The 13388-nt window shown below is 37.4% G+C and overlaps 1 protein-coding gene across 1 annotated transcript; it reads left to right on the plus strand.

The window, feature by feature from the left end:
- Nucleotides 1-227: 227 nt before the first annotated feature.
- Nucleotides 228-12521, plus strand: LOC132173754 (O-fucosyltransferase family protein). The gene is made up of 9 exons (XM_059585350.2): nt 228-749; nt 893-983; nt 1855-1931; nt 2195-2283; nt 2409-2598; nt 2933-3114; nt 6754-6856; nt 7276-7604; nt 11798-12521. The coding sequence occupies exons 1-9, from the start codon at nt 465-467 to the stop codon at nt 12168-12170; spliced, it is 1719 nt and encodes a 572-aa protein (XP_059441333.2). The 5' UTR covers nt 228-464; the 3' UTR covers nt 12171-12521.
- Nucleotides 12522-13388: the final 867 nt, after the last annotated feature.

Below are 13388 nucleotides of genomic sequence, written 5' to 3' on the forward strand. Positions count from 1 at the left end.
TTTCAAATGCCAATTTTACCCCACCCCCCCGCAGAAACTAACATTTCGCAAAACGGGCCGCCGTTAGGTTCGTTGCTATTTTCCTTGAAACCCGGAGAAGGTTTCAATATTAAATAGAGTTTTCAAATTTCGTATTCCCCCAAAAGGAAAAAGCTTTCGTATATCCTAGTCATCACAGATTTACTTGTCCGCAAATTGTACAGCAAAATTACGAAAACCCAAAAGGAAACGGGAGACAGAAAGAGCTTTCATTCATGCCCTTCCACTTCCTCACTCTCACTCCCTCTCTCGAAACTCTCCCAAATTCCAAAGCTCTCTCGCCCACGCCACCTAAATTAGGGTTTCCTCTTCGCCTTCTCGCCTCCGCATTCGCATTATTTACGCTTGTATCCCTCACGCTCTGATCGCCGGCGACTCCTCCGTCAGCGGCAGCATTCCGGAATGGCATTTCGAGTAATTATGTGATGGGCGTGGCCAAGGCGTGGAGGTTTAGCTTGATATCGGCCAAAAACCTGGCTCTGTTACAGAACCAGAACGGGAATGCTATTGGCAGCAGTAATACGAATAAGCATGTGTGCTGGAGATCAACGGCGACGACATCGTTTCAAATGAAGCCGATTTCGTGGTCATTGGTCTGCGGGTTGATGCTGTTCGCCTTGGGCTTGATTTCGCTCTTCACTGGTCACATGGCCTCCGATCTTGAATGGTACTCTCAGCGCTTGGTCAGGCCAAGCTTGTACTCCGGACTGGTAATTTTTTTTAAACTTTTTTCCTAAATTGAAGTGGTATTGGTTTGGAATAATTGCAATGTGCTAGAATCAATGTGCCAGTTTTGGAAGGTTTTGCTTTTCTGACATTACAGTAATCTTTGTATCAATTGTGGAAATTGAAGGATGGCGGTCGGCGTGAGGCAATTGATATATGGAAATCCAAGTATTCAAAGTACTTCTATGGGTGCAGCGAGCGAGGCCGTCGTTTTGCTCGTAAGTTAATTCTTTCAATCACCTTTGGAAGAACTTGGCCTTTCATTTCTACCCAAATGCCATTGCTTATCAAATCAAGCCAATGTTTATTTCATCGACAATATTTTTATATACCAATTGAATGTTTTGCAATGCATTGCACTGGTGTTGTGAGTACCATTCTTTAATAATAATTATACTTGTTTTTATTCATTTTTCTAAACGCAATCTTCCGGGTCCATTCGGTCGTCAATTTGTTTATTTATTCATTTAATAGATTCTTCTAATACGATGATTAAGCTCCCCCTAGACCACCCGTGTTACTTAGATGGATTACGAGGCTGGTTTTTGCTTAGATTTGTTATATTGGCCAAGAATGGGGGAATATCAAGTTAATCGATTAAACTAAGGATTTTTCCCAGAAAGATAGCGTTCTTCATAAGATGACTAGTATGTATGTAATTTACCACCCTTGTTCCTCGTGTGCTTACTGGGCATACCACTCAAATGCTCTTTTAAGCTTTTTTCTTTATGGAAAATTATTTGCTGGTCAAACATGCTGGACTTGTCCCTCGGTCTTCACAATAATAAACATGTGTTTGTGTGTTGAGCATCTGTGGTGTAACTATCCTTCGTAATTTTGAACAATTTGCTGATGCTGCTTTTGTAGATTATCTTTTATGATAGGACACCCTTTTCTTGATCAACTACTCTGCTTCTTGTTTATATTTCTGAAAGCACGCATACTTATATATATATATATATCTGTGTGTGTGCGTGGGCGTGCACGTGTGTTTGTTCTGCTTAAAGGGTTTGTTTTAGTTTGACATCTGAAATATAATTACATATGCTCATATATTGCTTTCCCTAACACTGCTAATTTGAAATCTAGCTGCTATTCGTGAGCAATCATCAAATGGCTATTTGCTTATCGCAACAAGTGGAGGGCTGAACCAACAAAGAACAGGAGTAAGTGAAAGTGTCTCATTTTGTGCTACATTTTCCACTGTACATCTTGTAGAAATATTATTGCCATCAATGACATCAACCTCTGACAATATATTTGCCATGTTTACCTCATTATTTGTTTTGAACAATTAATTTTGGCTTAGTTGTAGTGATGGGGGGCTGAATTAGGTTCTATCTTTCTGTCTTTTCCACGAGTTTCTTACTTTGACAAAAAAATAAACATGTTAACCTTGTGGAGATGACAATATATTTCCCTCACTCAGATAACAGATGCTGTAGTTGTCGCTCGGATTCTTAATGCTACATTAGTTGTACCTGAGTTGGATCATCATTCGTACTGGAAGGATGATAGGTAAGTTGATATTCTAAAACCTGCTGGTAGTGGCATTTAATTGACCTGTTTTCCCCCACTGTTGTGATAATGATAATCAACTTCACAATATTTATCTTATTGAGGGCATCTTATTTGGCATGCAGTGACTTCATCAACATTTTTGATGTTCGTTGGTTCATTTCATCCCTTGCAAAAGACGTAACCATTGTCAAAAGAGTTCCTGATAAAGTCATGCGATCAATGGAAAAACCTCCTTATACTATGCGTGTCCCAAGGAAATCTGCCCCTGAATACTATCTTGATCAAGTTCTTCCCATACTCTTGAGGAGACGTGTAAGGCCACCTCCCTCAATTTGTAATGCACTTTTTTTTTTTTTTTTTTTTTTTTTTTTTTTTTTTCTAATTGATTGTTTATATGCATAATCAAATCTTTTGTTTCAAAATCATTTCCAAAACAACGAGTCTCTTTTAAAGTTCAAAAGTTCTGATTTTTTGTTACATGAGTATGCATTCAATCCTCTAAAACTGTAAGTAACTTGTTATGGTAATGTGCTCTAGTTGCATAATTGCTAATCCAAGTTGGTCTTTCGTTTTGGGAGTCAAAATTCTTTTGTTGATTTGGTCATGGTTTTCTTTAGCAAGGCAATTAACACAGTAAATTCTGCAGGTTGTGCAATTGACAAAATTTGATTATAGACTTGCAAATAATCTTGATGAAGAGCTGCAGAAGTTACGTTGCCGGGTTAATTATCATGCCTTAAGATTTACAAAACCTATACAATCGCTTGGTCAGAGAGTTGTTTTGACGATGCGAAAGATGGCCAAACAATTTATTGCTGTTCACTTGAGGTTTGTCTCTGTAACTTTCAAGTATAAGATTGGACTGCTAATTTTAAAATTTAACTGGTGTGTAAAGTATGTTTTTGAGGTGTGGCTGCTCGAACATAGCACATTCTTTTGTGAGCAACGTAACCCACCTCAATATTCTCATTTTGTTCTTGTTGGACATCTAAAGCGTATACATGTTATGCAATACTTTAATAGTTGCTGAATAAATAGATTGATATTACAATTGCCTAAAATTTGATAAATAAATGTTTTCTAATGAATTTTAAAAATAAAGGCCCTGCATCATATTTGAAAACTTTTTGTGGTTTCTATCTTATTTGTTTTCATCAATATGGCACTAAGCAATAACCTATTAAGTGAGTTTAAAACTAAGAACCATCACTGATGGTTCTTCATTTAGCACGGGTGCTCATAATGATTTTTTTTTAATAAGTAAAGCAAATTTATTAAAAGCGCTAGGGGTGCAACTCACATACACAATAAGTATACAAGAGAACAGTACCCAGTAAGATCAAGAGCAAGAAAGAAGAGCACAAAATTCTACAATGTTAGAGACATTGAGAAGGGTGTAAACAAAGATCTACTTGGAAGAGGGATTTAAGAAGACAAAGTTGTAGATTTGAGCTTGTCTTCTCACAGTCATCGAAAGTTCGAGCATTCCTTGCTTTCCAAAGGCACATTAGGCAAGAAGGGATACATTCCAAAAAATATTAAAGCCATTCCTACTAAACCTTCTTTTCCAACACTTCAGGAGCTCCACCACCCATTTAGGCATAACCCAGTCTACTCCAAAAATCTTAAGAACCAAGTTCCATAGGTCTCTTGCAATACCACACTGACAAAGGAGATGATCAAGAGTTTTTCCACTCAATTTTCACATACAAAACCAATCTATCACTATGATGTGATGTTTTCGAAGATTATCCATATTTTGATTTTTTCCTAAAAATGTTGTCCGCGTGAAGAAAGCCACCCCTAAACCATGAGAGCTATTGAAAAAGTCATCAGAAATATTATTAATCAGAATAAAGAGCCGAACAGTGGTTATGCAGTGCACTATCCAACTCTGCCATTTCTTCCCAAAGCCACATTGCCTTAACATGTATAACAAAAAATCCCAACTAATGTAGTCATAAGCCTTTTCTAAGTCAAATTTACACAACATTCCCGACTCACCCGATTTGATACGGCTAGTTATGCATTCATTGGTGATAAGAACAAAATCCAAAATCGGACAACCTCTAATAAAAGCATTCTGAGTCTTTGAAATGATACCCTCCAAGACAATTTTAGATCTATTAGCAAAAACCTTCACGATATTCTTGTAAACGCCACTTACTAGACTAATAGAACAAATGGCTTAACCTCACCAACCCACACTTTCTTAGGAATAAGGGAATTGAAGGTCACATTCAAAGTTCTAATGAACTTGCCACGCTCATGGAACTTGAGAAAGACCTTCACAGCATCTTCTTTGATAACATTCCAACAAGACTGGAAGAAAGCTATAGAAAAACTGTCTAGACCCAGGGTCTTATCCCCATTCAAATCTTTCACTACTTTGAAAATCTTTCTTTCCTCAAAAGCTCGTTTAACCAAACAGCCTCCTCCTTACTAATAGAGTGGAAAGGAGACCATCCAAATCTGGCTGCCAATTTTTGTTCTCGGTATAGAGCTGAGAGAAAAATTGGACTATATGATCCCTAACTTCATCCGGACTAGAAGAGATTCACCATTGATAACCGAGAGAGAGAGAAAGGTAATGAACCATTCATTCAATTATAATGAGTCAGGTGTACAGTATTTACCAGAGCCACATCCAAGCTGCTGCTTAAGATACAGAAGTGTTCAAAATCCTAAGCAAGCAAGTACCAAATAAGAAAAATAATAGTATCCCCCCTTCTCATATTCCAAGCTGCTACTTTGTTTTGGTTCAAAAATTAAAAGCTTTAAAAGCTTACCTAAAAACGTGGAATGATATGGCCTTTGATAAGAAAAAAATGGCTCCTCTCGATGATTTAAAGGGCTGGATGGAATATTGAAGAACAAAGACTGCTTTCTAGTGAGGATAAATTGAGGAAGGATGCGGCTATATTAGAGCTCGAAAATACTATATTCTTTGGAGTTGAGCTGGATGCAAAAGTCGAGGGTGTTGGTTAAGAAAAGGGGATATATATATATATACATCCACCCACACACATATCAATTAGGAAAGTAGAAATCATGATCATTTGGGCTTTTTGGATTTCATTCTATTTATAATTTCATTCTTGACTATGATTGCAGGCTTAGGCCCCAAGAATGGAATGACCATTCCTATGGAATAACTATTCATTTGTTTGGTAAGGGCTCATTCCTAGGAATTGTTATTCTTTTGGGAACGACTGTTCCCTTACAAAGAGGAATACCGATTCCTCTAAAAAACGAAAGGAATAACTATTCTTTAAGGAATAAACATTGTTTTCCAAAAACATTTTAAAAAAATGATGCTTAGAAATTCTAGGTGGCCGACCACCATGGCCACACACTGCAAAAACCGGGGGTGGTTGCACTACTCCTGAAGCACCTCTGGTGGTTGTGGTGGTCGGCAACCCACAAAATTTTTAAGAATCAGTTTTTTTTTTTTTTTTTAATTTTTTTTTTTTTTTTAATTTGAGCTTTAAAAAAATAAAAAAACATGTGGTTTTTTTTAGTAAATTTGGTTCAATTCTAATGAGAGCATATGTGTTGTCACCAAACTGAGGAATAAGAATAACTATTCCATTTCACCATCTTTCATTCTCAGTAATAGCTATTTATTTTCCAAATGAAATATTCATTTCGCGTACCAAACAAGCACTTAGTATTGTCACCCTATAAATATTGGATACAAACTGAATGAAATTTTTTTTTTAGTGCACATTCTTTGTGATTCTACAATTGCCCTGTGGGGAGAGAGAGAGAGAGAGAGAGAGAGGGGGGGGGGGGGGGAGTATACGTTTGCACAATGCTTTTCCCCCCGTTATTGAAGATTCTTTCAAACTGTTTCCTCTTCGTGTTTGCCTTCTTTTAAAATATTTAATTCATGCCTGAGTAAACACAGCCGCAAAAGATCTATATAGTCAATATTTGATATGTAGAAAACATCTAGTTTTACTTATTTCATAATCTCCTCTACCTAGCACTAGGCATTGACCTTCAAATATTTCAAATCAGAGAAGCTAATGATAAGACTGTCTTTTTCCCACCTTTACCTCTAATATTTTGAAAATGCTTCTTATATACTCTCCGGCAGTAGGGGTTTGCATATGCAGTGTGCTCTTATTTTATTTTATTTTTTTTGTTTTTAATTTTTAATTTTTGTGTCTATATAGCTAGAGAAAATGCTCCATTTTTTGAGTAATGCTAAAAGTCCTCCTTATGTCCCTCTTGTGTCTATCCATAATTGATGTGGCTTTAAAATCATCATTGGATTTATGATATATCATTATTGAATTTTGATCCAATGATGATTTTAAAAATCACATCAGTTTTGGAGGGACACAAGAGGAACATGGAAGGACTTCTATATGACTATAGACAAACATCTATACATATAATTGAACTTCTGCACATATGTTTGGATTCATTAGTTGCGGTTGAAAACTATTCTAATGACAGGTTTGAACCTGATATGCTAGCATTTTCTGGGTGTTACTATGGTGGGGGTGAAAAAGAAAGATACGAGCTTGGTGAAATAAGAAAGCGATGGGCCACATTACCTGTGAGTTCACTGTCCTCAAGTATTTATTTTAAAGTGCATGCACTACCTTGCTGTTCAATACCTATAGATGAGAAGTACCATGCTTGTGTAGATGGATGCTTATTATTTATTCCATCGAATAATCTTTGGACCAAATGGCATCTCTCTTATAAACAGGGAGTTTAGTGGAGGGCAAGATCACATATTCAATTTTATATGGTTTTGGTTTTATTTTTTTTGATAAGTAATGATGATAAAAGAGCTTTCTTTGTGTCACTCAAAAACCCCTCAAAAAGTCCAACCAACCAAACCAATCCCCCACTTTTCTCTCTCCCAATCTTATATGGTTTTGTTGCTTGTATTTGTCCATAAAAGAAAATATATATTCTCTCTCCTGTAATCTGAAGTAAATGTTGTTTGCACCCTTGTTATTTATGCAGGATTTGAGCCCCGAGGGAGAGCGGAAACGAGGGAAATGCCCACTTACTCCTCATGAAGTGGGTTTGATGCTACGGGCACTTGGTTTTGCAAATGACACATACCTTTATGTTGCATCTGGAGAAATATATGGTGGAGAAGAGACTTTGCGGCCTCTTAGAGAACTCTTCCCAAATTTCTATACAAAGGAGATGCTGGTCAATGAAGAGTTGAAACCTTTTCTTCCTTTCTCTTCTCGCCTTGCTGCTGTTGACTACATCGTCTGCGATGAGAGCGACGTATTTGTCACTAACAATAACGGAAATATGGCCAAGATTCTTGCTGGCCGAAGGTAAGATATCTGGTACATTTCTTTTCTTTTTTTCTTGCCCTTGTGGGGGTTGAAGCTAAAGCTTAATTTGTTATTGTCGATGTGGAAGAATGAATGAGCAAATTATACTCTGCTCGCAAAGAATGCTGATGCTGAAAAACTTTATTGCAGTAACCAACAAAACATGAGAATGGTGGACAAGACGTAGAATACATACACAAGTGCAAGAAAGTCCTTTCTTTTTATTTGTTTATTTTTTTATTTGTTTATTTTATTTTTAGAGAAAATATCAAATTAGCTCCTTGTGCTTTTAGTCATTATCAATTGCACGTCAGGAATGTGAGGGGGTTGCATGAAGGGAGTAAATGCATGAGTATCAGAAATCTTCTCAGGACATGGAAGGCTGACATAATAACTTACTTGATACTAAATTGGAACAAATGTTCAGGAGTATAGTGCGGAGTTTGTGGGGTAGGCAACGTCTAGATTGGCGTCAGTTGGAGTCTAGGGGGGGCTTATGGTGATATCTTATTGTTTAGAGATAGGAGAATTGTGGAAAAAGTTGAAGATTGCTTGGGTAACTAATGGCATGAAAATTCAGAAATGTTAGTGATCCATTTGAGTGGGCTTCCGCTAGTGTTTATGGCCCTAATTAAGATGTTGACCGTTGGTTGTTATGGAAGGAGCTGGTGGGTTTGATTAGGAGGTGGGATGTTCCTTGGTGCATTGGAGGTGAAAATTCAGAAATGTTAGTGATCCATTTGAGTGGGCTTCCGCTAGTGTTTATGGCCATAATTAAGATGTTGACTATTGGTTGTTATGGGAGGAGCTGGTGGGTTTGATTAGGAGGTGGGATGCTCCTTGGTGCATTGGAGGTGATTTTAATGTGACCCGCTTCCCTAGTGAGAGATCGGGAGCAGCAAGCTTTTCAATCGCTATGGAAGAGTTCTCGGACTTTGTCTTTGAGCAAGGTCTTGTGGATATTCCCCTTCAGGGTGGGAATTTCACTTGGTCTAGTAATTGGGCTTCTCCTTCATGGTCTAGAATTGACAAGTTTCTCTTTTCCCCTGAATGGGGGGGATCACTTCCCAAATGTGGTTCAGAGCAGATTACCCAGAGTTTTCTCATATCAGTGTCCTATACTTCTTGATTGTGGCAATTTTCAGTGGGGCAAAACTAATTTAAAGTTTAAAAACATGTGGCTGAAAACATATGGCTTCGTGGGGAAGGTAAGGCAATCGTGAACTCCTATTGTTTTCATGGCTGTCCTAGCTTTGTTTTGGCTTAAAAATTAAAAGCTTTGAAAGCTGAGCTAAAACTGTGGAATGAATCAGAATTGGTAATGTGGAGAAAACAAAAGGGCTCTTCTTGAGGAAATAAAAGGGCTGGATGGGATTGAAGATTAAAGATCACTTTCTAGTGAGGAGAAATTGTGGAAGGACGCGGCTACTGTTGAGCTGGAGAAGATTATTGTTTTGGAGGAGGAGGTGATCTGAAGGCAAAAGTTGAGGGCGTTATGGTTAAGAGAGGGGGATAAAAATACTATGTTTTTCCATTAGGTGGCGAACTGTAATAGAAATAGTAACGAGATAGAGAACTTAGTTGTCAATGGTGTCACCTCTTCTAATCCAGTGGAAGTTAAGCATTATAGTCCACTTCTTCACAACTTTAAATTGAGAATGAAATCTAGACTAGATTTGGATGGTCTTCCTTTCCACACTATTAGTGAGGAGGCGGCAGCTTGGGTGGAGTGAGCTTTTGAGGAAAGGGAAGTTTTCGAGGTGGTGAAAGACTTGAATGGGGATAAGGCTCCAGATCCAAACGACTTTTCTGTGGCTTTTCCTCCAGCTCCAGTCTTTCTTGAGTTCCATGAGCGTGTCAAGTTCGAAAAAAGCTTGAATGTGACTTTCATTTCTCTTATTCCGAAGTAAGTGCGGGCTGTTGAGATTAAAGACTTTTTCTCCCTCTCGACATTATGTGGTATCTATACAATTATTGCAAAGGTTGTCGAATAGATTGAAAAATTGTCTTGGAGAATATCATCTTGAAGTCTCAAAATGCTTTCATCAGGGATAAGTGTTGCTAATTGGATAGAGAAATTGTGTGGGGATTTCTTTGCGGGGGTGGTTTGGATGTTCCATCTTGTTAATTGGAAGAAGGTATATACTCCCTGTAATCTTGGAGGTTTGGGAATTAGGAGTTTGGTCACTTTCAATCAGGCTCTTTTAGGGAGATGGTTATGGAGGTATGTTGTGGAGAGAGAGGCTTCTTGGCGATAAGTAGTGGATAAAAAATATGGTAGTCAGGCGGGAGGTTGGCGCTCTAATGTTGTCACCGGCTCATATGGGATGAGTATTTGGAAACGTATTAGGAGAGGCTAGGATGCCTTTTCTTGTTTTGTTAGCATAGAGGTGGGTGATGGCGCTCAAACCATGTTTAGCTCACAATGGAGAGGTGCATTGGGATTTGAATTTCATTAGATTGGTGCATGATTGGAAAGTGAATGTTGTTTCTTCTCTTGTCAATATTCTGTATTTTGTTAGGTTTGGTCGGGGGATGAAGTAAGCTTTGTTGGATTACTTGGAAGAGATGATCCTTTAGGTCAAAACTTTTTATAAAGTTCTTCCCAACTTTGAATTTTCTTTCCCTTTGGAAGAACATTTGGAGGTCTAAGGCTCCGTTAAGGGTTTTTTTTTTTTTTTTTCCCACTAGGACAGCATCCTTGGAGAGAATTCTCATTATGGATAATCTCCACAAGTGTCACATCAGAGCCACTTAGTAATGCGCTATGCGGTGCTGTTAGCACCACATGACGTGGTCCTGATGAGGACGTCAAAGGTTAAAGGGGGGAAGTTTATAACACTTCGGTCTTATATTTGGGAGATGAGTAGCCTACATAGAGAGTAAGTGGTTCACAAGAGATGTTTATGGGTGCTAAGTCTCACATTAAAAAAAATCCTGATGAGGACGTCAAAGGTTAAAGGGGGGAAGTTTATAACACTTTGGTCTTATATTTGGGAGATGAGTAGCCCACATAGAGAGTGAGTGGTTCATAAGAGATGTTTATGGGTGCTAAGTCTTACATTAAAAAAAAAAAAAAAAAAAAAAAGATTGAAAAAAGAGAAGCCTTTGACTACTTGTTTTTGTCCACTCAATGAAATTCTACAATAATTGATATTTAAGAGGCAGTTTTTACTTGGAAACACGTATATATCCTTTTAAGATTAGTGTTACCCCTCATCAATAATTTCATAGTCACTTGTGCTGCATGCTCTACATCAGTTTTATAGATATTGGTTCCCAGTTCTGATATGGTGGGGAAAAACAAATGGACCTGACACTAGCTGTGGAGTTTATTATATAACTTTTATTAGCATGATAAGTAATAGCTATGTGCAGGACATTTTATGTTCTAAAGTTTAGTTAAAGGATCTTCCTAAAGATAACACTTTTTGGTTCAAGAATAAGGGGAATATATGTGTTGGAATTTCGTAAAGGTGTCAGGTATTGATGTGTCTAAATTCTAGTCTATCTGCACGGTCATCCTTTCGAAGTATGTTTTCTTTTTTCAGTTAAATTTTGAAAAGCTCCAAATTTGTCACTGACAACTTTTTGATTTGGACAATGTAGTCCTTCCATTAGAAATGATGCCATCACAGAAATTGTTGATGTGGCTTGTCTCAATATTTGCCACATCATTAATTTTTGTGACACTGTCATCAATTTGATTGGGAGGGCTATTTTGCTTTAAATCATATGTTTTCATGGACAGAATTTGAACCTGTTAAGATGTTTGACCAAGTTGGGTTACATTTCAAATTTAACCTTTTCTTTTTGTGTAACTTCTTCCCTAGTTTCAGTTACCAAATACAGAATATTCCCTAAATTTAGGTTTCCATTTGATTTGCGTACCACGACCTAGACAAATGAGCTCTAGCTCAATACCAAGAGCCGTTCTCTTAAATGTACTTCGGGTAGTTTGACTCCTCACAAGACAAAGTTAGCTGGCACCAGATGGGGGAATGGGGGTGGATGGAGGAGTCTTGTTGCAATGTTGAATAACTATATTTGTTGCTTTCGTCTTTGTGGTCTTTACCGTAATCCTAGTCAGTTAATTTGCTTTTTCTTGTTGAATGTTCTGCTTGTTCAGTGTATTTGTTTTCTTGGTACGTTCAGCTGAACTAGCTATTGTTAATTTCATTTCATGGAAAAAGGAGGTACATGGGTCATAAGAGGACCATCAGACCAAATGCGAAGAAGCTCAGTGCTTTGTTCATGGAAAGGCATCGGATGAGCTGGGATACATTTTCAAGAAAGGTGAAGTCATGCCAAAAAGGATTCATGGGAGAGCCAGACGAGATGAGGCTGGGACGAGGGGAGTTTCACGAGTTTCCGTACTCTTGTGTCTGCAAGAAACCATTCAGTGATGTTAAAACTGGCTACATGGAATCTGTAACAAAAATTAAATCTACATACAATCAAAAGAAAGTAGGTGAGAAGAGTCTACCCATACTAAAAAGGACAAGTATGGCAGAAGAGCCAACAGCCTTAGCAGATAGTGAGGACAATGAATTTCTTTCAGACTAGTGGAGATGAAGAGGAAAAGAAAGATCAAAGGAGAGAACATCAACCCGAGATGGTGATGGCTCTGCCGCTGCCGGCCTGTTCGTCTCTATGGCAATTTTTTTATCGTGCCACAGAAATTTTTTCTCACAACAGCATGTCAACTATGGCATGTAGAGGTTGTTCAATCATATGTTTCGACTGCTGAATTGACTGAACTAGGTTATCATGTATAGGCGTGAAAGGAATGGTGAGCTGCAATTGTTTATAAGTAGTTCTTTCTAGGTACATAGCCGTGTAGGTCTTCTAGAACCATTGTGTAAACAAAATTCAAGTTTATTGTGTTACGACTTTGTATTTTTCAGTTTGCTTTCATATCCTGAGGAGTAATGATTGTCTTATCTTCTCTAAAAGTGATGTGGTTTTTAAATTACAATTGGATTTGAAATTCACTATTAGATTTTGATCCAATAATAATTTTAAAAGTCACGTCACTTTTGAGAGGATAAAAATCCCACTTATAGCATTACTCGTTATCACTAACTGCTCACAGTTTCATACCATTGGCATTGGGGCAGAAAATCCCATTAGATAATGAGCTATTGGTTCTAAATTATGCATTAGATGACAAGTAATGTTACTTTTCATTTATCAATCATTTTGCACAACGTGGCATGTTTCAAGTCATTGGAATTTTGCTATTTTTAAGTGGTTGATAATGAAATACTCACGACACGTATATGTCAACCCGAATAAAATGACTGATAAATGAGTAAAGAATAACATTACTCTTAGAGTGTAAAATGTTTTTAATTGATTGGTTCATTATTATCGGCCATTAAATCCCAGAAGAGCACGACCAAAAACTATGTATGATGCCAAATTAGCAGATACAGACTAAAATGACAACTTAAATATAATTGCATTTCAAACTCCCAAGAATTCACAAATCCTCTCAGCCCACGCACAGTACTTATTACATTAACTGTTGAGATTTATTTTGCCTACTAACTGCAAAATGTTCGCTTATTTTGAGTTACAGTGGCCTTGATCGAGGATTGAGCGCTCACATAACAATGCATTCGACTTTCAGTATTGGTCTAGTTTCAAATACCGCTAGATACCATAATAAATTGCCTTACAACAAATCAACAATATAATAAAAAGTAATGATATTTAATAGACTTTTTTTTATTTTTTTACATGTCCACACAAGAAAAAGAGAAGGGAGATTCAAACTAA

Source organism: Corylus avellana, chromosome 3 (genome assembly GCF_965113065.1).
Source record: "Corylus avellana chromosome 3, dhCorAvel1.hap1.2, whole genome shotgun sequence".
In the NCBI taxonomy this organism is placed as follows: domain Eukaryota; kingdom Viridiplantae; phylum Streptophyta; class Magnoliopsida; order Fagales; family Betulaceae; genus Corylus; species Corylus avellana.

What these genes read in the sequence shown, in the direction of transcription:
- LOC132173754 (XM_059585350.2), top strand. Translation starts at nt 465, where the DNA reads ATGGGCGTGGCCAAGGCGTGGAGGTTTAGCTTGATATCGGCCAAAAAC. An exon ending in TGAACCAACAAAGAACAGGA is followed by an intron (nt 1,932 to 2,194) that starts GTAAGTGAAAGT and finishes TCCCTCACTCAG; the next exon opens with ATAACAGATGCTGTAGTTGT. An exon ending in TTTATTGCTGTTCACTTGAG is followed by an intron (nt 3,115 to 6,753) that starts GTTTGTCTCTGT and finishes TTCTAATGACAG; the next exon opens with GTTTGAACCTGATATGCTAG.